Source organism: Gopherus evgoodei, chromosome 2 (genome assembly GCF_007399415.2).
Source record: "Gopherus evgoodei ecotype Sinaloan lineage chromosome 2, rGopEvg1_v1.p, whole genome shotgun sequence".
NCBI classification, from domain to species: domain Eukaryota; kingdom Metazoa; phylum Chordata; order Testudines; family Testudinidae; genus Gopherus; species Gopherus evgoodei.
In genome coordinates, this window is record NC_044323.1 from 100,395,930 (window position 1) to 100,421,923 (window position 25,994).

The following is a 25,994-nucleotide window of genomic DNA, read 5'->3' on the forward strand; positions in this document are numbered from 1 at the left end:
GAGTCCTGCCACAGCAAAATTCTCAGGTGTAAGGGTCCCTAAATCCCATCCCCTCTCCTTTTTCAGTGGGAAACCTTCTTAATACTGAGTAACAGATACCAGTTTAGGACAGACAGTGAAGAATAGCCAACTGAATGGCAGGGTGACTAGAGCTAGTCAGTATATTATCTAAGCTGCTACTTTGTCAGGATGCTCTCAAGATATACCCTACAATCTTTAGTAAGTTCAGAGGGGTTAATGTCTCATGAAAGGCAGCACTTCCACTAGAACAATGCCATCATTGCCATGTGAGGGTATTGCTTATAGGGAACAAATGGCAACTACTGAATTAAATCTCTGCTTCAAACACTGCTCAGGTTCAACTCAGCTTAACTTGCAATAACTGAAAACGTTACAGGCAGCCCAATGTCATATAGCAGCACCAGGCCTTCAATGTCTCCTTCTATAATTCCTGTCTGCTATGACTTCTGCCTACCCAGTGAGGCAATACATTACCCCAACATCATCACATCCTCTAGATCTCATTTAAATATCTGTAAAAAAAAAAATGGGCCTAAAGCTTCAACACTTGCCCCATTCAACAGAACAGGGCTGTCTCTCTCTCTCAAACGAGACCTCTTTCAGTCAAACTGTGGCCCTTACTGGAGTTGTTCCACTTCAGCACAAATTATCCGAATTAACAAAAAACAAGTTTGAGTTATAGCTGTCCCTCCAATTTCTGTGACTTTGTGTCAAGTATCAGAGGGGTAGCCGTGTTAGTCTGGATCTGTAAAAGCAGCAAAGAGTCCTGTGGCACCTTACGGACTAAGAGACATAGTGAAGCATGAGCTTTTGTGGATGAATAACCCGTTTGTCGGATGCACGTGACTTTGTGGGCACTTGATCTTCCCCACGAGTCATACCACTACATTGTAATATCAAACATAATATTACATCCATCCTCCAAGGAAGGACAACAGAGGACTCGATGACCAGCGTGACTGGCATAAATAAAAGTATATTAACTTGCAAGGGTTTTAGCTAGCCCTCCCCCCCCTCTCTAATTCCGGCTGTGGGAGGGTTCAGTCTTCCATTCTCACTGGGGCTGAGTGCGGGTGTGTGTGTGCAGTTGCTGAAGGGTTAGTTAGCTCCCCCTCTTTCTCCATCCTGGTGTGACGGGGAGGCGAGCCCCCCCAAGTGTCAGCTCGGTCACTCAACCTCATTTCTCTCCCTAGGAATGAGCGGGTGGCGTCGGCAGGTGGGTGCTGGGCGGACTCCCCCCGGGGTGCTGGGGAATCACCCTGGTCCGGAGCTGGGTAGCCCCCCACTACTGGGGAGACCCCGGTGCTGGAGCGAGCACCGCGTCCCCGCGTGCGGCCAGCGCCGGGTCCCTCTCTCCCCCAGGGCTGGCGGCTGGGAGCCGGGGCGGGGCGCGCTGTGCGCCGGGGGCGGTGCTCGCGCCTCCTCTGGGGCCGCGCGGGGAGGGAGGCGGAGGCGGAGGCGGCGGATCCGGGGCCTGGCGGAGGCGGAAGGGGCGGGCGGACGCGGCGCGGCCGGGCCTGACTCTGCGGGACGCGCGATGCTGGTGAGTGCCGAGGCCTCGGCGGCGCCGCGGTGTCGCAGTGAGGCCGGCGGCGGCGGCGGGACAGACGCGGGGAGGCGGCGGGAGCGGGGCGGCTGCGAGGCCCGGCTCGGAGTCGCTCCGCAGCCTTCGCGCAGGGGAGGCCCGGACGCCGCCGCCGCTGCTCGTTCTTCCCTTCGGGCGCGTTTTATGCCCTGGCCCGCCAGCCCCGGGGTGGGGCCGAGCCCGGCCGGGGATCCAGCCCCTCTGCCCCTGGCTCGGCCTCTGGGGAAAGGCCTCGAACTACGCACTGGAAATGCCTCTCCCGGTACCGCCCCGGAGCCTCCCCCCTCCTGTCCCAGTGTTGCCCCAAGGGGCAGCCCCGTGTCGCCCCAGGAGCCTCCTGCGCAAGGGGGTAGCCCCCACAATGTCTTAGCATTGCTCCTGGAGCCAGTCTCAGGGACTGGCCCTCTCACCCCCTGTGGCCAGCCCCTCTCATTCCCAGTATTATCCCAGTCACTCCAGAATATTCTCTTCCACAGCCCCTCACCCCAGCCCCCAGTGCCTGACTGCCAGACTTCTGCATCATCTCAGTTATCCCTGACCCCATATCATCCCAGTTCCCTCCAGCCTCCCCCCACTCTTTAAGACTGTGCAACTTACTACTCCCCAAAGCCCTCTACTGTCCCTTCATCCTCAGTGACTTTCCCTGTAACCCTCTTCTGCCCCTCCCCAATGACTATCTCCATAGTTCTCAGTGTTCCTCAACTAAATCCTTATAATTGTCCAGTTAATATTCTGCTGCCCACTAACAACTCTGTAACAAAGCCTTACAGTGATCTGTTTTCCTTTAACTGGGATCCTTTCCCCATACCTTTAATCGTTCTTTGTCCCTCAGTGTGGAGCATTCATCCACCATAATTATTCCCGTGCTGTAATTCTTTTTCCAAAAAACTATTTCCCGCACTGTGATTCTTACCCCTGCTGATCTTATTTACTTGTCCTCAAATCTTTCCCTAAGATCCCTCATCATCTTCGCATTACACTTCTTCCTTCCTTTCTGTGAACCCACATTCTGTCTCTACTACCTTGTACTTATATCCTCTTGCTGTGCCATTATTTATTTATTTTTTTTGATGGAGTGGTGCCAGTTGGCTTAATTTTTGAACATCTTTTCCTATCCAGGCTGTGCGCACAGATTTCCCTGTCTCTATTAATTTGCCCCAATTATGTTTTTAGTTCTCTGGGAATAACAGCTAACCAGTTTAACACCCCCACCCCGAATCAGTGTTGCTTTATTTACTGCATGTATAACTTTTCTCTTTTTTTGTCTCACTTTTTATCTGGGGATAATTACCTGGTCCATCAGGTGCTTTAATAAAAACCTGCTATTTTGGAGAAGTCGGGGGAGAGACTAGTGAGGGAATGGGGAATTAGCTTAAAGTACAACTCAGAAATTGTTTCCTCTATGGTATTGTGAATTGGTGATTTTTGGGAGGTAACACTGTTTGGAATCTTTTCAAAAGCAGAAATGTAGTAAATTGGCCCACTTTCACCACCTACAGCCCTGGGCACTTATTTTAGAGGCTTGCACTGGCAGATGAATTGACCTGATATGATCCTCTTAAAAATTGGTCACTTCCCTCTCTGATTTTTGTGGTTCAGAAGATTCATAGATTATGAGGCCAGAAGGGACCACTGTGATCACATAGTCTGACCTTTATTGTATAGAACTTCCCTGAAATAATTCCTGTTTAAACTAGAGAATATCTTCTAGAAAAACATCCAAACTTGATTTGAAAATTGCCAGTTGTTCCTCCTTGTAGTTGACCTATCCTTGCTCCTCTTGTCACTGTTATATCTGTTGCCTAATCTGTTAATGTTGATTGCTTTATCCTTGTAACTTGACTATTGCAGTCAGAATTAAGTGCCATGCATAATTAGAATACTATGTGTGTCACATTGGTTTAAACCTGTTTTATAGTTTGTGTCTATAAGTTTGCTGTTGTCTGCCTCAGACAGTTGCACCGGTTTCAATTAAATCTTCATAAAAGAAATTAGCTAACTTTATGCAAACCCCCGTGTGGACACTTATTTTGGTTTGTGTGTGTCTTACTTGGGTTTATCTTCAGTTGATTCCTATAGAATTTTGCTGTTTTTTATAATATATTCAAGGATATATTTAATACTCTGTTCTATTAAATACACCTCTACCTCGATATAATGCTGTCCTTGGGAGCCAAAAATCTTACCGCGTTATAGGTGAAACCGTGTTATATTGAACTTGCTTTGGTCCACTGGCGTGCGCAGCCCCCAGTCCGCCCCCGGCCCCTCCCTGGAGCACTGCTTTACCACGTTATATCCAAACTGATGTTATATCGGGTAGCGTTATATCGAGATACCAGTGTATTGTTCATCAATTACATTTCTCTGGTGCTGGATTGTTTGTTTGAGTACATGAACCATAGACAGGCCCACTTCACTAAATCATGCCTTGTTTACACTACGGGGATAAGTCGACTTAAATTATGCTATTCCAGCTAGGTGAATAATGTAGTTGGAGTCAACGTAGCTTAGGTCAACTTACTTCAGTGTCTACATTGTGCAGTGTCGACGGGAGACGCTGTCCCGTCACTTTTCCTTACTTTCTCATTCTGGTGGAGTACTGGAGTCCACCGGAGAGTGCTCTGCAGTTGATTTAGCAGGTCTTTACTAGACCCGCTACATTGACCCCCCGCTGCAATGGTTACAGCAGCATCTATCCCCGTAAAATTTAGACATGGCCTCAGGAATTATTCATTGATGACAATGGTTACCAGCATAGGGTTAAACTACTTTCAGTTCCAGCAAAGAGAACTGCTAGTGGACAAAATGGTTTTTATACTTTCTGTAATGCTTTCTGTAATGCTACTGAAAATAGTTTTGTTCCAGGATCACCAGTAATTAAATCACTTTCAACATGGATTTTGAGAATGCATGGTGGGGGAAGTGGAGACATACCCAATGCTGAAAAAAATTGTTAAGAGCAAGCCTACACTACAGCTGGGATCAATGCTCTGGGATTGATTCACTGGCGGTTGATTTAGCAGGTCTAGTCAAGACCTGCCAGATCGATTGCAGATTGCTCTCCAGTCACCCCCTGTACTCTGCCCGTGACAAGAAGAGTAAGGTAAGTTGATGGGAGCCTCCCCTGCCTTCCCTCCCCTGTGGTGTACACTCCATGGTAACTCGACCTAAGGTACGTCAACTCCAGCTATTCACATACCTGGAGTTGTGAAGCATAGGTTGGCTTACCGTGATAGTGTAGATGGCCTAACAAAGGGTCATTTTCCTATTGCAGATAGATATAAAGGCCATGTTATGCAACAACTTTCCCAGGGTTTTATAGCCAGTTGTTGACACAGTCATATTAATGGTGTTACAAATAAAAGTTCAGTTTTGTCTGTAGAACTTTGCTCTATGACAGCCATGATTGAGAGTCTGTATTTACCACAATGTATAATCTTGTTTTTATCCATGCATTCTAGAAAAAATCTGGGGAACTGTGATGCCTCGGCAGGGGACACAGGGTTTGGAGGACATACACACAGAACAATATCAGCAGCATATAGGGTAGTGTATCTTTTTGGCTTTCTGCTGCATGTAGCAGCGAGGAAGGACACCCTGTGAAACCAGTAATAAACTTAGTTATGGGGGTCCTGACTGCACTGTAAAAATGTGTAAGCCAGTTTCAGAAATACAGCCTTGTGCCAGCCTAGGGCTCTGGCAGGGGCAAAACACTGTTAGTTGCCACAGTTACTGAATTTTAAAGATGAGGTAAATTGAAGCAAATGGTGATTTGAGCCAGCTGTGCCAATAACTAATTGCAAGCTTTGCTAAAAGTTGTAGTCTCATGTTATATAGGGATTGTATAGGATGTATTTTTAATCAGCCACAGTGACTGCTCTGTTTTTTGCATTTATTACAAGAGAACTTCTAATGAAGGCAAGAAAGAAAAGGAAATAGCTTAAGAAATGAGAGAGAAAGCTATTGAGTTTGTCTGCACTAGCATTTTTTGTCAGATGTTTCACTATGATTGTTGCATCTCCATTGGGAGAACTAATGTAGATTGGCTACTGGTGTGTTTACTGCTGTGCAGCCTAGATTTGCTGTGAGCAGCGTTAAATTACATGGAGCTGAAACTGCCAAGGTCAGTCTGCACCAGGGCTCCCACTGGTGGAGCTACACTGTCACTAGTACAGAAGTGAGACATCATATCTATATCAGGCTTTTCGTAATACCATTTAATGTAGCATTATAGTATGTCTGGACTATCTCCGGCACTGGTGGGGGGGCAATATTGTTTCATAAGATGGTCAAATTCTTTGCCATATTTTTCTTTCTTTTAAAAAAAAATTAGAATGGTCAGATTGTCAGTGTTTTAGAAATACAATTTTATTTGTCTTCTACAAACATTTTTGAAAAATCCAAAGAAGCTGCATTATAAATTTCATTTAGATTCTACACTATATTTTTAGTATAATACATTCTGCATCTATAGTGTGTTCTATTTGAGAATCTTGAAGGGTTTACAAACTTGAATTACTATACCTTTGAGGTTAGGAAAATATTAACCCTAGTTTATAGATGAGGTAACTGTGGAACAGGAAGTTTGTGGCAGAGCCATGGATCGCTTGGATCTCTCAGTATCTAGTATTGTACCTCAACCTGAGCACCATCCTTCTTTTCTCAAGTTAGCAACATAATTCTTATTTGTTATTTTCAGAACCTGGGACGGAATTGCATTACATGCCCCATCTCCCTCATCTTCCCTTTTGATTATTCTGCTTTTGGAAGGATTGTCAGTCAGAAGGTTCACTGTTAGATGGTCATGTGGGATCTGTGTAGCCTGATGACACTTTTAAATCTCATACTAAAAGTAAAGGATTGAAACATATTTAATCTTAATATCTTCCCAGTTGTACATTTTATTCCAAGATTAATTGAAAACATCACTCTTGGATCTGCAATTAAACATATGTACACCTGCAGTAGTAATGGTTTATACAGTGCTACTTGTCCTTGTGTCAAAGTTGCTGTCATTAACACTACCTAAGTGTGTGAGAAATTCGAGTTGAAATAACTGACCTCACTTTCGTACAAAGTGAGTGGCATGGTGAGCAATAGACTACTATTGGATTTGGGGAATTATGGGAGGCTTCTTTCTCTGGCCTGCTGTTACCATTTTTCTAGAGAGAGTGGGAAGAGGTGCTCATTCTCTCTTTCCTTCTGTAGTTATTAGGGCTGTTGATACTGTTGCAACTAGGGAGGCACAGCAGCCACAAAAATATATTTGCAAGTGACATGTCTAGATTTTTATATCTTTTTTTTTAGGAAGGCATTTGACAAAGTCCCACATGACATTCTCATAAGCAAACTAGGAAAATGTGATGTAGATGAAATTACTCTAAAATAGCTGCACAACTGGTTGAAAGACTATACTCAGAGTAGTTCAGAGGTTTTCTGCAGGGGTCAGTCCTGGGTCTTGTACTGTTAAATATTTTCATTATTGTCTTGGATAATGGAGCGGAGAGTGTGCTTTAAAATTTGCAGATGTCCCCAAACTGGACAGGATTACAAGTGCTATGGATTAGATTCAGAATGACCTTGATGAATTGGAGAATTGGTCTGAATTCATCAAGATGAAATTCATTAAAGACAAGCGCGAAGTACTTAAGTTAGCATGTGCCTACACTTAAAGCGCTATAGTGGCATAGTTCGAGTGTAGTAGTTGTGGTGCTGTAATAGTTTAAGTGTAGATGCTGCCCACAGTGAAGGGTGGGGTTCTCCCACTAGTATAGGTAATCTGTATCTCTCAGGCCTGGTCTACACTGGGGGGAGATCGATCTAAGTTACGCAACTTCAGCTACGTGAATAATGTAGCTGAAGTCAATGTACTTAGATCGACTTACCGTGGTGTCTTCACCGCGGTGAGTCAACTGCTGCTACTCCCCCGTCAACTCTGCCTATGCCTCTCGCCAAGCTGGAGTACAGAAGTCGATGAGGGAGCACTCGGACCGATTAATCACGTCTAGACTAGACACAATAAATCAGTCCCTGCTGGATCGATCGCTGCCTGCCGATCTGGCTGGTAGTGAAGACATACCCTAAGAGGAGATAGCAAGATTGATGGAAGAATCTTCTGTCTTCCCCCATATTGGGTGTTAGGTCAGCATAGATACATCTCTCAGGGGTTTGGATTTCTCACATCCCTTGGAGATGTAGGTATGCTGATCTAAGTTCCCAGTGCCCTTAGGCAGCAAAAATTAAATGCACAATACACAATTGGGAATAACTGGCTAGGTGGTAATATTGCTGAAAAGGAACTTGGAGTTATAGTGGATCACAAGATGAATGAGAGTCAGCAGTGTGATGGAGATGCAAAAAATACACCCCAGAATGAGAAACCTTAACACTAGGAAGATAATTGTCCTGCTTTACTCGGCATTAGTGATGTCTCAGCTGGAGTCTGTGCTCTGTTCTGGGTGCCACACTTTAGGAAAGAGGTGGACAAATTGGAGAGAGTCCAGAGGCGAGTAACAAAAATGGTAAAATATTTAAAAAACCTGACCTCTGAGGAAAGGTTAAAAAAACTAGGCATGTTTAATCTTGAGAAAAGATGACTTTGGAGTATCCTGATAAGTTTTCAAATATGTTAATGGCTAGTATGAAGAAGATGGTGATCAACTGTTCTTTGTTCACGGAAGGTAGGACAAGAAGTAATGGGTTTTAGTGTGCAGCAAGGGAGATTTAGGTTAGACACTAGGAAAAACTTTCCAACTGTAAGGTTAGTTAATCTCTGAAATAGGCTTCCAAGGGAGATTGTGAAATCCCCATCATTGGAAGTATTTAAAAACATTGTTGGACAAACACCTGTCAGTGGTGGTCTAGGCTTACTTGGTCCTACTGCAGTGCACGGTACCGGACTTGGTAACGTCTCAAGGTCTTTTCAGCCCTACATTTCTATGATTCTGTGTGCTGCTGCTTCTGGTTCCAGTCTCTGTTGCTGATATAGAAACTCCCAGCAGGGGTCAGAGTGACTTCCTAGAAACTGGGAGGAGCAGGGGAATAATAACTCCTACTCAGAGGAATTCTTATCTCTAAAATTTACAAGATGAAACTATACTGAAATTAGACTAAATAATTCTAAAGGTCAATTTCAGCTACAAATCAGGCAAATGTACGGAAGCAGGTTAAACTAAAGGACAGAATTTCAGCCTTAACTGATGTCAGATTATCTTATTTGTGAATTTAAATTGCATCTAGTATATTTTGGTGTAAAATGTATTATTTCATCTTGTGTTTTTTATGATGAAATAGGGTCTTCAGTAATGTTAATAGAATTTAGTATTAGGGCTACACTTCTGTGCTTAATTCACTGTGTTTTGCTTGGCTATTTAAATTGAGTGTGTAAATTCATTAACAGTTCTGTGGTCTCATGACAATGGAGGATATCTGCAGAAGGAAAGTGCAGAGGTTTGAGTTAAGGAGAAATTGACCTGAGGTTGGGGATATAGTTGGTTTGGGAATTGTATAGTTTGCCTCCCTATGTTCTAAAAGTTCCTATGTTGTTGCTCTTGAACCTTGTGCTTGCTGATTGGCGCCAGCAGGAGCAGCAAATTGAAATTGTAATTCTGCACAGTTTTGTACAGCTGGGGAAGTGCTGTGGGATGGAGCTGCAGCACAGATGTGGTTCCCTCAGAGGAGAAGACATAGTAAACACAAAATGGGGGAGATTGGGTGAGATTAGACATGCAAACCAAGAGAGAGATGTGCAAACCAAATGTGTTAGTAGCAGCTCAGCTCATCCATTGTTCTTTTGTTGCTCATCGAAGTATAATACAAAGCTTAGTCCTTTGCTGCTTCTGTTAGCACAGGTTCGATATGCTGTTAAGGAAGCCTACTTAACTTCTGAAGTAAGCATGTCCCTCATTTTCTGTCAAGTAACTACCTCAGAGGAGTTGAAGGAGCTTTTGAGGAAGTCATGTTCCATCTTTACCAAAAGGGAGGTGATTGTGATGCATGAATTTTGGAGAAAAGACTGTGGGGTAGGGAGAGAGGGAAACTGAGAAGGGGGAAAGATTTTTGGAAGATCCCTGAAACACAAAGGTTTTGAAAAGAAGCAAAAATGAAGGAGAGAAGTGATGAAAGAGGAGAGAAGGGATGCATACAATTAAGGAAAAGGATGACCAATTTCTGCAAAAACTAAATTATAAGTTGTCTGGCTTTTTAAAGAGAAATTCAGAAATAATCCCTTTATCCTCCAAAAAGCAATTCCTCTCCTCTGTAATCTGAAACCATTTTGGGGGGAAAATCTTGAAACACATTCAAACAAAATTAAACACCTGAAACTTCTTTGAGAATAAAAAGTTCATAGTTCAGGATTCCTCATGGCCCTGATGGAGTTGCTAGTAATGATACATTTCTTAGCCTACTTTATGTGCTAGTGAGGTCATACACATACATAACAATATGTGAGCTGAAGGCAAAAAACAGGGCCACTGTTCAACTTCTAAATTCAAAATATTCACAATTTTAAATATTTTCTCCACACAAATTACTCTTTATTACAAGCATGTTCCCAATTTTCTTTGTTTTCCTTGAAAGTATACCCTTCCTAAAATCCCTTTACTAATATAACTAGTGTAATGCAAAAATGAACCTGTTTGAGTAAATCAATTGAAAAAATCAGTTTAGTTAAATTCTGGTGCAAGTTTAATTTTGTAACTTTGACACAAGCAAGGTTTAAAGGTGTCAACACTGAGGGTTTGTTTTGGTTTTACTAGATTAATTTATAAACTTTTTTAGTTAAACCACTGCACTGTTTTGTGTAGACAAGGTGTAGCAGCAGTTAGCTGTTGTAATTGTTGGAAAGCAAAGATTAATTTAAAAATAAGAATTGTTGGGAATAGTCATCTGATCTTTTATAGAACAGAACAAATGATATTTTTGAGAGGTATAAGTTCTGAGCAATGCAGAAAGTTAAATTTTGGTTTATTATAATTAAGCTGTTTGGTTTAACCAGGAGGAAAAAAATCTCATGTATCAGTAACGTTCTTAATGGGTTTTTCTGTTTGTTGGAAGAGTAGGGTTATACGCCTGGTCTGTATTTGTGCACCCAGTAGCTGTTGTCTTTTAGGCATCAAGAGTTAAGGTAGTTAGTGGTACTGTGTGGAGTTGAAAATGGTGTAGCTTTGCTCCATGATATTATTTTAAATTGCCAATAAATGCCATTGTGTTTGGCATATGTCTAAAACTGGAAGCAGTACAGTCTAATTTACAGTCAAATATAGAACTTAAAATATAAGCTTATTTTTAAAAAACTGGAGTAACAAGGAAAGTTAGGCCAGGAGTGATCATTTTTTAGTTAGAGGAAGTTAATTAACAATAATAATCCTGTAAAAATACTTCGTTTCAAAACATAGCATCACTAATTTCTTTTGGTCATCTGCATTAACTTTATACTAGTTGTAATGCCAATGTTTTTATCACCTGTGAATGAAATGTTGGTATGAGTACGCAGGAGAAGGAAGCACTTCAGGATTTAAACTATACAAAGTAATATATTTGGACATCTAGAAACTTCAGACTGCTTGCAAGACAAATCCATGTACTATTATCTTTATTTATAAGCTGAATGGGCAGGCTCTGTGGCTGGATGTGCCTTGATCAGCTGAGGTCCTGCGAAATTAACAAAGTGGAAGAAGCTGTAAAATTAGTGAGCTCATGAGAACAAGATTGGAGCCAGAATTGAATGGCAGTGATTAAAATTTCATTGTTTTTAAGGAACTGATAGAAGTCAGAGTCTACCTAACCTTAAGGTGACAATAAGATGAAGAATAGGGTGCCTGTATAAAGAATGTTAATTACAGTTAAAAATTCAAGTGTGTAGCTAAAACACCATATGAAATCATACTTTGTGGTAAGCTAAATTCTCTAAAATGGAGTGGGCAGTGCTCTGGGTTTAGGGAAAAGCAGACTGTGCTTAGTTTCTAATTTTGCCGAGGTGGTTTGCACGTACTGTGGTAGCTATAGTGAAATGTCAGGCAACGCTAAAATGGTATTTTGCTCCATAGAGGTCTGTGGGGTCATAGTATTCCAATTTATTAAATGCATTTTAAATAGATGTTTTGAGATTTACTGGAAAAAAAGTTACTTATCTTCAAAAAAAGGGGGGAAGAAGTTTCAGGAAGGCAAGCACCTTTAACAGAATTTTCGACTCTAGGGGCAGTGAAGTCTCTGAACTGCCCAAATCGGTATTTCTGGGTTTCCATGATGCTGCTGCCCTTCTTGCTAAATTACATTGTCTTGACTCACTTAAAAAAAATGGTTTGCCTTTTTTCCTGCTCTGCTATTTATTGCTATATCTTTGTCCTTTGTTGGCTGAGTCCTCCCTCACCTTCCTTTGCTGCATCTCCATGGCCAGTTCAACAGCAAACATTGGTCTTGCAGCAAGCCTTCTGGACAGTATATCTGCTATCTTTTTTTCAGCTTATTCAGTTTTCCATTTAGACTTTATGCTAGGTTTGAATGAAATAAGTCTGCAAGTCCTTCTGACCACTGTAGCTTTTCTTCTTTCTCTCATGCTCACTCTTTGGCTTGACCTGCAATGCACATATGCTGTCTTCTCCCAAAGCACCTCATTCTTCTTTAAATGTAAAAGCTAGCCCTGGTAGGCAAAAAAGTGCAAAGCTAACCGCTACAGGCTCAGTTAAAAGCATCCTGTGATTTGTAACATATGTCAGACATAGGAAGAACCAAGGTCTTGAGTTAAAGGGACAGATTAACTTGAAAATCAGATTTGTCTGAAAATGTTCTGCCTTCTGTTGCTACAAATACCATCTAAAATTACTAAAAGTAAAGAGATGACACTTTTTTTTTCTTTTGAAATTTTGCTTTGGTCAGGTCTACACTAAAAATTTTTGCCCTACAGAAAAGTTAGGCGTGTGCGCTCTCTCTCTCTCTTCCTCCCCCGCCCCCATTTCTGTACTGGTAAAAGCCCTAGCATGGGTGCAGGTATACTGGCATAAGAGTTCTTTTGTTAGCATAGTTTAATTTCTGCAGGGAACCAGTATGGGAACTAAGCTATGCCAGCAAAAGCATTTCACTACTCTGGATAACTTTCAACCTAGTGTTTTATAAGAGCTGGCTGAGGAGCTCTCTGGACAGCTAATGTTGTTTTTCTATAAGTCTTGGAGCAGTGGAGATGTTCCAAAAGACTGGAAGAAATGTTACACCAATTATTAAAGATAAACAGGATGATGCATGTAATTGTAGGCCTGTCAGCTTGCCATTGATCTCAGGCAAGGTAATGGAGGAGCTGATACAGGACTCGATTAAAGAAAGGTGATGTAATTAATACAGATCAACATGGGTTTATGGAAAATAGATTGTGTCACAGTAACTTGATATCGTTTTTTGGAGGAGATGGCTGGTTTGGTTGATAAAGGTAATAGTGTTGATGTAATATATTTAGACTTCTATAAGGTATTTGACCTGGTACCGCATGGCATTTTGACTAAAAAACTAGAATGATATAAAATTAACACGGCACGCATTAAGTGGACTAAAAACTGGCTAACTGATAGATCTCAAAATGTAATCGTAAGCAGGAAATTGTCATCCAGTGGCTGTTTCCAGTGAAGTCTCACAGGGATCGGTCCTTAGCCCTATGCATTTTAACGTTTTTGTCAGTGACCCACAGAAAACTTAAAATCATCACTGATAGTTTTCAGGTGACACAAAAATTTATAAATGATGTAGAGGATAGGTCAATGATTCAGAGTGATGTAGATTGCTTGGTAGCCTGGGCACAACCAAACTGTGTTGTAATACAGCTAAATGTATACATCTAGGAAAAAAGAATATAGGCCATACTTACAGGATGGGGTGAACTCTATTCTGGGAAGCAGTGACTTTGAAAAAGATTTGGGGGTCATGGTGGATAATCATCTGAATATGAGCTCCCAGTGTGAAGCTGAGTCCGAAAGAGCTAATGTGAACATTGGATGTGTAAGCAGGGGACTTTCAAGTAGGAGTAGAGGTTATTTAAGTGGCTCGGAACTTTTTCAGACTATGGAAGTACCCCTTTCAGACAAACCCCTGATTTGTCTTGCATACCCCCAAATTTCACCTCACTTAAAAACTAGTTGTTTACATAATCAAACATAAAAATACAAAAGTGTCACAGCACATATTACTGAAAAATTGCTTACTTTCTCATTTTTACAACATATAAAATAAATCAATTGGAATGTAAATATTGTATTTCTATTTCAGTGGGATAGTGTATAGAGCAATATAAACAAGTTATTGTCTGTATGAAATTTTAGTTTGTACTGACTTCGCTAGTGCTTTTTATATTGCCTGTTGTAAAACTGGGCAAATAACTAAATGTACCCCTTGGAAGACCTCTGCATATCCTTAGGGGTACATTTACCCCTGGTTGAGAACCACTGAGTTATTTTACCGTTATTTGGCATTGGTATGACTGCTGATGGAATACTTTGTCCAGTTCTGGTTCCCACAATTCAAGAAGAATGTTGATAAATTGGAGAGGGTTCACAGAAGAACTACAAGAATGATTAAATGATTAGAAAACATGTCTTGTAGTGATAAGCTAAATTGTTTGAGTTCTATAAGTCTAACAAAGAGAAGGCGAAGGGGTGACTTGATTACAGTCTATATGTGGGGAATAAATATTTAATAAGGTCTCTTCAGTCTATCAGGGAAAGGAAGCTGGACAAATTCAGGCTGGAAATAAAATGTAAATACCTAGTGGTGAGAGTAATTACACATTGGAACAATTTATCAAGGGCCATATTTGTTTGTTCAACACTGACAATTTTAAAATCGAGATTGGATTTTTGTTGTTGTTAAAGATATGTTCTAGGAATTATTTTGGAGAAGTTCTGTGGCCTTCATTATATAGGAGGTCAGATTAGATCACAATGATGCTTTCTGGCATTAGAATCTATAAATCTTCCTCACCTTTGTAGGTGTGTGGAGGAGTCCTCTTGTTGGTAGCCCAATCTGAGGGGGTTTTCCCTGAGCAGGGAGCTAGCTGTAGGATGTCGCCACCGCCAGCAGCTAGGGGAGAGAAGCCCTGATATACTCCATCACAGAGGAAAATAGTGCCCAGAATTTTATGCCATCAAATTTGTGATACAAAAATTGTAGAGGCCAGGCTTTCAATATCTGGCCCGTAATATTGTTACGCTGAAGAAAAAAAAATCTGTGCAGAACTTTTTTATATGGAAAACTTTCATTTGAAAAATTATACTTGGTTTGTTTTTAAATGATCTTACATCACATTTCTTTCATGTTAATGATTACAATTGAACAAACATGCAAAGGTGTTATCTAACTCTATTTTATGGAAGGGTATGTGCAGCAGGGGCATAGTGTTATTTCTGAACTCTTTACTGTACATTCATGCATATGTTGCCAAAGGTCTACTGTTGCACCCCCAATGGCATTTATATAACTTCGTAAGAAAGTTTTATGGCGTGCACATGTACATTTGTTGCACATACTGAAATCTGAGGGGAATCATGCTGCCCATCTTTGATGAGCAGAGGTGAAGGATAGTGAACTGGTTTTATATGCTTCAAACTGTCTGCTTCATACTAAATCTATTACTGAGAAGACAAAGTCTGCTTTATATGCAACAGATGCCAAGAAAAGGTTTTCTTTTATATGCCCAGATAAGTATAGTACAAAGCTAAAATCTAAGGAATCTATGGTAAGGGAGCTTTCCGTGAAAATTTTAATATTTTAAGGTCAGTTCAGCTGGACTTATTTTAAAACTGGTTGGAGCTACTACTCCTTATGTGGCCCTCATGGTCATTTGAGCCAGAGACCCCTGAGCTAGACCATGTAGCAGCCTGAGTTGTTTCTAAAATCTGCTATGTGGTTCAGGCCTCTTAAAGGCTGGTCCAGATTACAGTAGGCTAGTGTCATAGACCAAATCATAATACTTCTGTTGGGGCATGCACCTATCCTGATAGCATTATACAGTATGTCTGCAGTATATATGTCTAGTGTGCCCGTTGCTCATGTGAGCATATGTGCTTGTATTTATATGGTACACTTACTGATCTCTGTGACAGGGTGTTTAGACAGTTGTCTTTGTTTAGTGGTGATATGTTGCTCATCAGGGCAGGTAATTTTAAATTTAACTGGTGCCTTCACTCACTAGGGATTATAGATAAATCTCTGGTCTGAGGGAGCAGGGTTTGACTGAGGTGTTAAAGACTGTTTTTAGGGTGGGAGGGACTTATTAGAAAAAGGTGCCTCTTGTCTAACTATTGGAATTGAATTTCAAGAATCTCATTTTGCGTTTTTGGACTCTGGCTGTATTAAGCCTTATTCCTTTTTTGGTGTCGCTTCAGCTTCGCTTTTTGCGATGACCACCAAAGGCCTGATATGATTGCTGCAGCTGTCCAGTGAGTAGGGTGAGTGAACCAGATTCTGCCAAGGACTGACAACTGCTAGCATACCCTTACATGCGTGTACTGTATTTGTGATATTGAGAATCATATTCATTTTTAGAAAAATTAAGAAAGTTCAGTATTTTGTGACATGTTGGCAAAATTTGAAAAATGGAGTTCTGATCTTAATCTGTAAAATAATATGTAATGAGACTGCCAAGATTTAAACTTCATTACTAGTATTCAAAGCATATAAGATTTTTGAATGTACTGTGTATATGTAGTGAAATTTTTTTTTCATAATATTTTACTGCTTTTTGGCACAGTGAAATCTGATACTTTGCTGCACCTTGTTCTAGGAGTGATAGAAGAGTATTTTCTTTCTATGGGTTGAAATTAGGCAAGGGTTAAACATTTCAAAAGTGCCTGATTACATTACTTTTTTGAAAAAGTGACTTAGAGTCCTAAGTCAATTAAGCATGTTTGAAATTTTTACCCAAGAACTACAAGTGATTGTTGGGGTCAGAAAACACCTGCTTGGTAGTACATAAGAGTTGAGCATTTAAAATAATAGAATTGTAGTTTATTCAACTTTAGAAATTGATTTTGGAAATGAATGCGTGTCTGTACGTTGGCACCGTGCCTGTAAAATATATTTTTAATAGGAAATAACTCATGGAAATGTTTTATAAAACACCATTGTTTTGAATTACAGTAGCACATTTTATAGTTGATTGATATTGATGGATAAATATTGGTGTTTAAAAGCTTCATAAATATGCACATCCATTTCTTTGCAACCTGAATTTCTAAAAGAGATGTAGCATTCTCTACTGGCTTTTAGTTGAAAGCAAATTTTTATTGACTGGATTTAAAATAATATAGTCTTTTGCAACGGTTGTTTCTGTGTTATTGTGCAAGACATAGTTTTAATATTATTTTAGTATAAAGGAAGGGAATCTTCTCTACTTTCTGCCTTTTCCCCTTCAGATATGGAGTTTCCAGAATTTTAGCAGGAATGTTATTATATAGAGTAGTTCTATTATCACTTTAAGATTCAAGCAGTAGATTTCTCCATGGTATTGGCACCAGCGTTAATGACAAGAATTTTACTAGGTCTCAGTTTGCCACTCTTTGGATGGGGGGGAAAAAATAAAGTAGCATTGGAAAAATGTGATGTAGGTAATTGTTGTGCTGCTGCATAAAGTTATTAGTGTGCAGTATAATACTAGCTAATGGGAAATAAAGGGAGATGACAGTCACCAAGACATTTGATATGACTCATCACTGCTTCGGAGTAGCGAAGGGACCCGTGCAGCCTTTGGAAGTGGAGTAATCATTCTGGAGTAAAGTCACTTTAGATACATCTACACTGCGATAAAAAATCCATGGCACCAATTCTCAGAGCCCAGGCTCGCGGAGCTAAATATTGAGGTGCAGACTTTTGAACTTGGGCTGGAGCCCAGGCTGTCACACCCTTCCCCCTTGTGGGGTCTCAGAGCCCAGGCTCCAACCTGAGAACCAACACCTACACAATTTTTAGCCCCTCAGTCCAAGCCCTGTAAGCCAGAGTCAACTGACCCAGACCACGTCTTTTATTGCAGTATAAACATACCCTTTGATTTCACAGTTGTGTCCATCTGGGTGAGTTATGTCAGCATAGCTGTAGCAGAATAATTTTTAACTTTGTTTAATTGGTTTTGTGTTATTGATACTGCTGCATCATGTATGCTGAGATTATAGTTTTGAGGATTTTCTCTGGCTCCTTGGTGAATAAATGCTGGTACATATTAAGCACTGTGCTTCCTCTCTTGCTTCATGTTCGTTTTCATTCAAGTTAATAGAAAACTTGGAGATCCATTTGAGGAGTTTAGGCGATGCAGAATGCACCTTTGCTATACCTCTTGAAAATTAAAAGATGGGGTGTGATGGGGGGCCCTGTTTGATTAGGGGGGCCATCCCATTGGCCCAGTGCGGGGTTGGTACACCCCGTCACACAGTCGTCTGAACTCCTTGAGGGATGGTCCTCTGTGTGGTTGCAGGACCTGTGGCGAGGAAGAGCAAACAAAACAGTCTGTGTCCCCTGAGCTTCCTGGCTGGGGCAGGCAAACAGCCACTGGGGGTTCTGACTCTCTGAGAGGGCAGAGCAAATATACAGTAGCCACCCTCCTAGTGGCAAGTTGGGTAGGGGAACCAGGGCCCACTCCGCTCCACTAGGTTCTGACCCAGAGCACTATGAAACTGGGAAATTCCCCATTTTGGGAATAAGCATCACCTTCTACTACATTCCCTGGGTCACTTCCTACCACAAGCTGCATCTCATCATCTCCCTAGCTGGCAGTGGCTCAGCATCCCTGTCAATCTTTCTTTGGTTTCTTGCAACTTATTCTGAGTCTATGGTTCCCACCGCTTGGGGAGTCTCTGATTTCTCTGCTGGAGCTTGCGACTTGTGTCCTTCCTCCTCAACCAGCCCGGACTGAGCTGGGGCGGTCTCCTTTTATCTGTCCTTTCCACCAGGAGCATGCACAGCAGGGGTGAGGGAGCATGGCCTCTTGGGCCCACAGTGATTGGTCTGTCCCCGTTGGCTCAGTGTGGGATTGGAGCACTTGTTCACAGTTTGTTCAGTGGTTTGGAGTCTATATATTTGCACTGTGGAGAATCTTTAATTCTCCATTTGTGCATCAGGTGTGATTGTTTTCCATGTAACATTGTGATTCAGTTTATGGTTGTCCACAGTCTCCAATGGAGCAAGAAACTAGGCAATTCTACTTTGGTATAATCTGTGAGGTGCTTGCTGTTTACTTCAGAGCCTGCCCATTGCATCCACCAGGTATCTTCTGGGTTGAAGCTGAGTGACAGGAGAGCTTCTCTAGCTGCCCAGAATGGTTGGTAAAACTTAAGGAGAATGCAGGGTGAATGAATGAGGTTGTCATTCAATGGGAAATTTTGGCTAGTGAGAACTTGCTTGTACTCTCACAATGTTCCAATCTCTCACCAGATGGTTGGAGGAAGGATGTTTGTGAGGATTGGACATCAGAGTGCAAGTTACAAGTCCTAGAGCCGCAATTACTTGGATATCGACAAGTTTCTGAGTGAGCTTCTACTAAAGACAACATTGCTGTTCATAGTATTCAGTCATCACAACCCCTAACTAGCTTTTGGTTGATATAGATGCAACTCTTTGTTTTATGGCTTACCTGCTTCAGATGTTGACAGGTAAGACTGTGATGGAGAGTGACCCGTAGGTAGTGGGAGTTAGGATCATGGGCAGTTTTCTTGCTGCAGAAGTTTACATTAAGCATTCTCTTAGCTTCAGAATTGCTGAGATGGAAAGCTGATGACATCAGTTTTGGTGGATTGGGTTTGAGCTGCTAATACAGAATTTTCCATCCTCTTCAGATCAGTATTAAAGGTGTTTTCTGCTTCTTTGAGTACTGCAGCCTATGTCATTAGTTCCAGGTCGTCAGCATAAATTAATTTGCAACATTTCATTTTGGGCACATTGTGTGTGTTTTTAAAAATGAATGGTGATAGTGCTGATCTCTATTTGAGAGGCCATTGTGCAGTCTCTGCTTTTTGCTCGCCTGACTTCCTGCTAGCCTAACTTCCAAGATGTCACGTAATGTTCTTTCCAAAAGCATTGACCTAGTGAGTCAAAATGTCTGGTCACACTGAAGCAGGTTGGATAGTTTCAGCAGTAGGCCCTTGTGCCAGACAGTGTTATAGGCTGATGACCAGTCGATAAAAGCTGTGTCCTTTTCAAGCTTCCATTGAAAGCTGGCCTCGATATGTGGTCAGTACAGGCACTTGGTCACAGCATTCACCCTGCCCTAAAACCTGTTCGGGGGTAGAGGGGTTGTGGTCTCCATGATGATGGTCAGCCTCGCCAGGCTTACCTGCTCCGGTACTTTGTATGTTGTACAGAGGAGGGAAATAAGGTGGTAGCTTGTGGATCATTTGGCATCTTTTCTGGTTTGAAAAGGGCGATGACCTTTGATCATCTCTAAGATGTTGGGAATTGGTTGGTGTTGATGAGTTCTGTGGATAGTGCTGCCCTCCAGTTGTGCCCTTTTTGGCCTGAGGTATTCAGGGAAGTCTGGAAGAATGTCATCAGTGCCAGCTGCTTTTCCTGCTTTGGTGGTAGAAATGACAACATCAGTCTTGGCTCTTATAAAGGATTGACGGAAACTTGTAGAAGGAGCACTTTGTGCACAGGATTCCTTAAGAACTATTTCTCTTCTCAGTCCATTTGTTGGCTTACAGACATCTTAGAATTTCTTAGTAGGAGGCTGGCAGTGCTGTTAGTACAGACTTGAAAAGTATGTGGGTTTGATGGTGCTGCTCCACCTCCACAGAATGGCCCATGCTATATGACTTGAGTTTGTGAAGTCTGTGGCCTCCATCATCTCTGTCCGTCATTGTTGTGTAGAATCCAGTGATTCCAAGAGAACAGTGGCTATGTTTGGGTCACCAGAAGCTTAATACTCCCTTAGGAGAGTTTTGCTGTTTGGGCTCCAGCATGGCATAAAGAAGTTCCTGTAACCATGGAGGATAGTAGTCTTTGTGGCTTTAATAATAAGCTTTGTGACGAGGTTGAAGTTTTAAGGCTTTGGAGGTATGCTACTAATGGTTTGGTTTTTTTATGGTGGTGGAGAAATCCAGGCAGTCAACACATCTCAGGTTCCAGCATGGAACTGGCACACTGCTAATGATGATGAGTTCGAGGCCAATTATACCGCCCCTGGCTTGTGCTGACTGTGTGGGAAGGGGTCCAGGACAGTTCAGAATGCAATGAGTTGTGATCCACTGGAGTCCATAAATCAGGTCTGTGTTCTTTCTTTCATCGGGCTGTGCAGAAGGTACACTTTCTTTTGTTTTGCATCAAGAGGTACTGAGCCAGTGCGCCCTCAGTGAGCCATTTGCCTACGCTGTCGTTCATTGAATAGCCCCATGTTGGATGTTGGCAGTTAAAATTGCCAAACTATGCAGGTGGGTGTTGTGATTTTGTTAGGGTTGGTAAAGGTCACTGCTGATTGGGTAGCTTACACGTTATATATTGTCAGCTCACTGACTTGGATACCAATTGTGAAACTGTCATCTGTTGTTGGTAGTGCATTGGCTATGATTTTTAATTTTGGCCTGATATAGGTGGCCATTCTGTGTTCTGGATGATTTTGGTGGAAGAGAAGGATATATCCTGGTATTTTGAGATGTACCGAGCTGCCTTCTGCAATGTGTGTTTCTTGCAGCACCAGGATGTTGATTATGTTGTCCATCAGTAGCCTTGTGATGACATCAACCTTTGAACAAGATAGGCCCTGAACATTCAGTGCGTTTGCATAGACAAATGAACTAGCCCAAAAGTCAATTAGTGTAGCTCTTGAAAAAGTTGCTATTTTGACTGAGAAGTCAATGAATAATTACACTGGTCTACAATTTTTGAGAAGTCGTCTGCTTCAGAGATAAAATGTGCTATTTATTATGTATTTTGATGTGCTGAATTCAAATATGACAATTAAAACAACTGATTGGCTACTGTTTCTAAGATATTTAAGTTTTTACATTTTATGTCTATGTATATTGTGTAGATAGTAGAGTTTGAATCATGAATTGTAAACCTAGATCTTTTCATGTGTTTATAGTTGCTTTACATGATAAGATTTCACCTGTCCTGTTTATGTAACACTTTAAAAATCAGCAAAAGGGTTATATAAATAAAATTGATTATGAAACAAAAGGCAAAAAACTATTCTGTACATAGTTTAATCCTATTCAGTGTCTACTCGGCGCTTCTTGGCTTGTCTCTGTATTCATTAAATGGAACATCTCTTGTCACTGTCCAGCAATAGTCTGCAAGCATTGATGGGCTCCATTTGCCCTGAGAGCCTGCCAGGAGATTCCACTGCTGTAGTCTGGAGCCCAACAGCTCTGCCTTACTCTTGGGTAGTTCCAAATCCCTGACAAGGTCATTCAGTTCACCTTGTGTTATGAGGTGTGGTTCAGAGGAGGAGGATGGGAGAAAATGTGGGTCCTGTGACATTGATGGTTCAGGACCAGAAGTTTCATCCTCTTCCTCTTCCTCGTCTGACTCAAGTGAGAATGATTCTGGTGCATCAGGAACCGGCAGTCCTTCTCTGTGGGGTACTGGGCATATAGCTGATGGAATGTTTGGATAATGCACAATCCACTTTTTCTTCTTTGACACACCTTTCCCAAGTGGAGGCACCATGCAGAAGTAACAATTGCTGGTATGATCTGTTGGCTCTCTCCAAATCATTGGCACTGCAAAAGGCATAGATTTCCTTTTCCTGTTCAACTACTGGTGAAGATTTGTTGCACAAGTGTTGCAGCATACGTGTGGGGCCCACCTCTTGTCCTGCTCTCCAATTTTGCAGCCAAAAGAAAGGTGATAGGCTTTCTTAACCATAGTGCTTATACTGCGCTTTTGTGATGCAAAGGTCACTTCACCACAAACATAGCAGAAGTTATCTGCACTGTTCACACAAGTACGAGGCATCTCTGCTCACTTTGGCTAAACAGAAATGTGTCCCTTTGCAAAATCAAACACTGACAAAGAAGAGAGCACAACACTGTATGATTTCTAGAGCTGATATAGGGCAATTTGTTCAGCAGAGTGATGTAAGCTTCATTATGATTGCATCATCCATGACTTCTAGGAATAACATGATGCAATTCATATCATGTATGACGCAATACCAGCTTCAGATTGCATCATTCATTGTTTTGCCTCAAAAGCAAGTACTGTCCAAACCCAGTCATAGATTTATTCGTAGATCCAATCAAAGATGTATTTTAGTCATTTCTGGTTCAAATTGAGATCCCTTCCCTTTATAACTCACTTATCCTCCGCCATTCCCAAGTCAAGGGTCTTATATACTGACTCAATAGCATATCTTGAAAACTAGAGCCAGTCAACAATTTTAAGCATCATTTTCATACTTAGTGACCCAGAATTAGTAAAGTTGGACTACATTCATTTCAGAAGCATTTTGGCTGTAGAGCAGTGTTATCAGTCTACAAAGTGGTGGCATTAGTTCATACACATAAATTAAAATGTACTTACCAGGGAAGACCACATGAAGGTTGCCACCATTGCTCCCTTGCTTCATGTAAAGTCATGGCAAGAAACTGACAGATAAACTTCACTAAATGTTTATTTTGTTTGTTCCACTATTTGAAAAAGATTCTTGTCAGGGAATACGTATTGAGCCAAGATGAAGTTGTTATGATAGAGGTCCATGGAAATGAATAGATAATGCTTCTAATGAAAAGTGCTGTGTTGGCCTGAGGTTATGCCATAAATGCTAAAGTCAAAACTTGTATTGATGTCTTTAATGGACGATCATGCTCCTAAAGTGCAAATTCATTATCTTCGGTTACCCATTTTGAGCCATCAGGATCATAATTCCAGATAGTGTCTGATCAACCTTTTTTTTTTTTCCTTTTTGTTTTTTGTCTCTTGCTCATGTTAATCAAGGTTATGAGTTTACTTTGGCAGAATATTATGGAACTTTATCTCATAAGACTCTTCTGCAGTTGTGTGTGTTAAGTTTTGGGTAGTGCAGCAGACAATATACGTTGAATTCTGAAAAACTGTTCTGGATATATGCTATGCAGAATGAGAGAGTTTCATTGCATCCTTGACATGTACCAAGGGATGCATTGGGAATTGCTTAACCAGTTCATTAACATGAATAGGAGGTGTAGTCAGTGCTGGAGGAAGGTATGGCTGGAATCTAGATTCTGTGTGGCAAAGCCACACAGCAAGTTAGTGGCTGAGCTAGGCTTATAACTCAGAAGTTCCTTGTTCCTAATCTCAAACTTGGTCCAGCAGAGCATCCAGTCTTTCCAAGAAAGGACACTGACTGACAGTTCAAGACTGATCTTCTATGCATTGCTGATAACAGTGATTACCAGTGTGAGAAGCCCTATAGACTTTTAACTTTAGAAAATTGAGCCTTTAGTTTTGAACTGGCAGTGTGTTTTTTCTTGGAAAGGCAGCGTGTTCTGGTGGACTAAACACGGGACTGGAATCCAAGGATGTCAGATCTCTAATTCCAGCTCTGTCATTGCCTTGCTGAATTGTTGCTTTGGGCAAGTCACTATAAATCCCATACCTCAGTTTCCTTATCTGCAAAATGGGGCTGATACAGTGTACAGCACTGTGAAAATAAATTCAGAAGTATTACAGATATTACTCATTCCGCTATACTACATAGTGGTTTTTCCTTGCCATGACTGATTCCAAGGGCTTGAAATCTAAGTGTAGATATCCAGAAAATCGTGCATGTACAACTGTATTTTTTTCTCTTTGGAGTCTTTATCATCATCACTTTATCTAAGAAAGAAGCTAAGTATAAGTAATTGGTGTGGACTTGTTCATATCCTCCAATTTAGATTTGTTTTTTTATTCTTGTCATCAACATCTGTTGACCTCCTTACACCAACTGTTTCATTTTGGTATCTGGATGTCAGAAAGTAAAACAAGCTAGCTTTATTTATTTTACTTGTTCACTTTAGCATGTAGTCTATTGTCAGTTGCCTCGCAGCTAAGAAGCTTTGTAGAGAAGTGGATAATTTCTAGGGAATTGTATATGCTTCTTTCAGAAAATTTATTTCTTTGTATAGGTGTTTTTTTAAATGTCCTTCTAATTTAAGGTATTAACTATATTACTATACAGTATTATTCTGGATCATATGCAGATAATATGTTCAGCAGCTGTTTATTTTTAAGACCTTCATTCTGGATCTCTTAAATTCAGAATTAAAAATTCATATCCAGTTGTCCTACATCATATGTAAGAAATAAAGCCTTCTATACTGTGTCTATCCTGGGTGTAATGAATGGCTGGGAGAAATTACTAACCAGTGGCCAGTGAACATTTCTCATGGGTTAACCTCCAGAAATGTTGTTTATGTTACTGTCTGAAAAAATAAAATGGGCTTGTGGATCTTTCATGGTTTGGTGTGTACTTGCATTCATTACAGAGAACTAATAATGAATGTTATAAAGATCTTTAATATCCATCTGCAACAACCATGTATACTGATGACTCCTAAAATATTCAATATTTTGGCAGTTTAACAGTATGGTTGTCTTCCAAATTCTTATTTTAATGAATAAAGCTGAAGTGATACAGAAGGCACACAGTAAAATCATTGCTCTTCTACTTAGATATTTAAAATTGAGGATTTATTGTACATAAATTATAGTCATTCGTGGTTTGGGTTTCATATATGACACCCGAAATAGCCATCAAATTCATGACAGGTCATAAAAAGCAGCAAAAATATACGAAGTTCCTAAAACATGCACATCACTCAGAAATTTTTCATTATACTTTTACCTCACCTCTCTTTGTCACTGCCTTCTTTTTTGTGAATTTAGGCTGCAAGAGCTGTTATATTTGTTTGTCATATTTGTTTGTAAAGCACCATGCAAGCTCAGGAATGTTTGAAAATAATAATCTCCTGATTAGCATGTTTCTGTTGTTAAAGAATAGGTACTTTGGTGATATTAGCAGACAGCACTCTAAATATGAAATGTTCACTTTTGGATAACTTGATGGTATATCTTTTGTTCTAGCAGCTGATGAACTTAAATCTGATGTCAGTGAATGTTATTAACTAATTACTTTTTTTTGGTAGGTTATCTTGCAAGGGGATATCATTCTTCATATGTAAAGAACATCTTTTTTAGTCACTGAATTTGGAATGTTACTTTACTTGTGAAACTGATGGAGGAATAGCCAGATCACAGACTTCTACTCTGGAAGACTTACAGGAAATACAAGATGTCGTCGAATAGGAGTCAGAACCCACATGGACTTAAACAGATTGGTCTCGACCAGATATGGGATGACCTTAGAGCTGGAATTCAACAGGTTTATACCAGACAAAGTATGGCAAAATCCAGATATATGGAACTCTACACGTATCCTTATACTTAATAAATAAAAGTT

The 25,994-nt window shown here is 40.8% G+C and overlaps 1 protein-coding gene across 1 annotated transcript in view; it reads left to right on the forward strand.

The window, feature by feature from the left end:
* Nucleotides 1-1,497: 1,497 nt before the first annotated feature.
* CUL1 (cullin 1) overlaps nt 1,498-25,994 on the forward strand; it is a 95,300-nt gene continuing 70,803 nt past the window's right edge. Inside the window, 2 exon segments of the mRNA XM_030551436.1 lie at nt 1,498-1,564; nt 25,681-25,966. Of these exon segments, the coding sequence (XP_030407296.1) occupies nt 25,827-25,966 (140 nt within the window). The 5' untranslated portion in view covers nt 1,498-1,564; nt 25,681-25,826.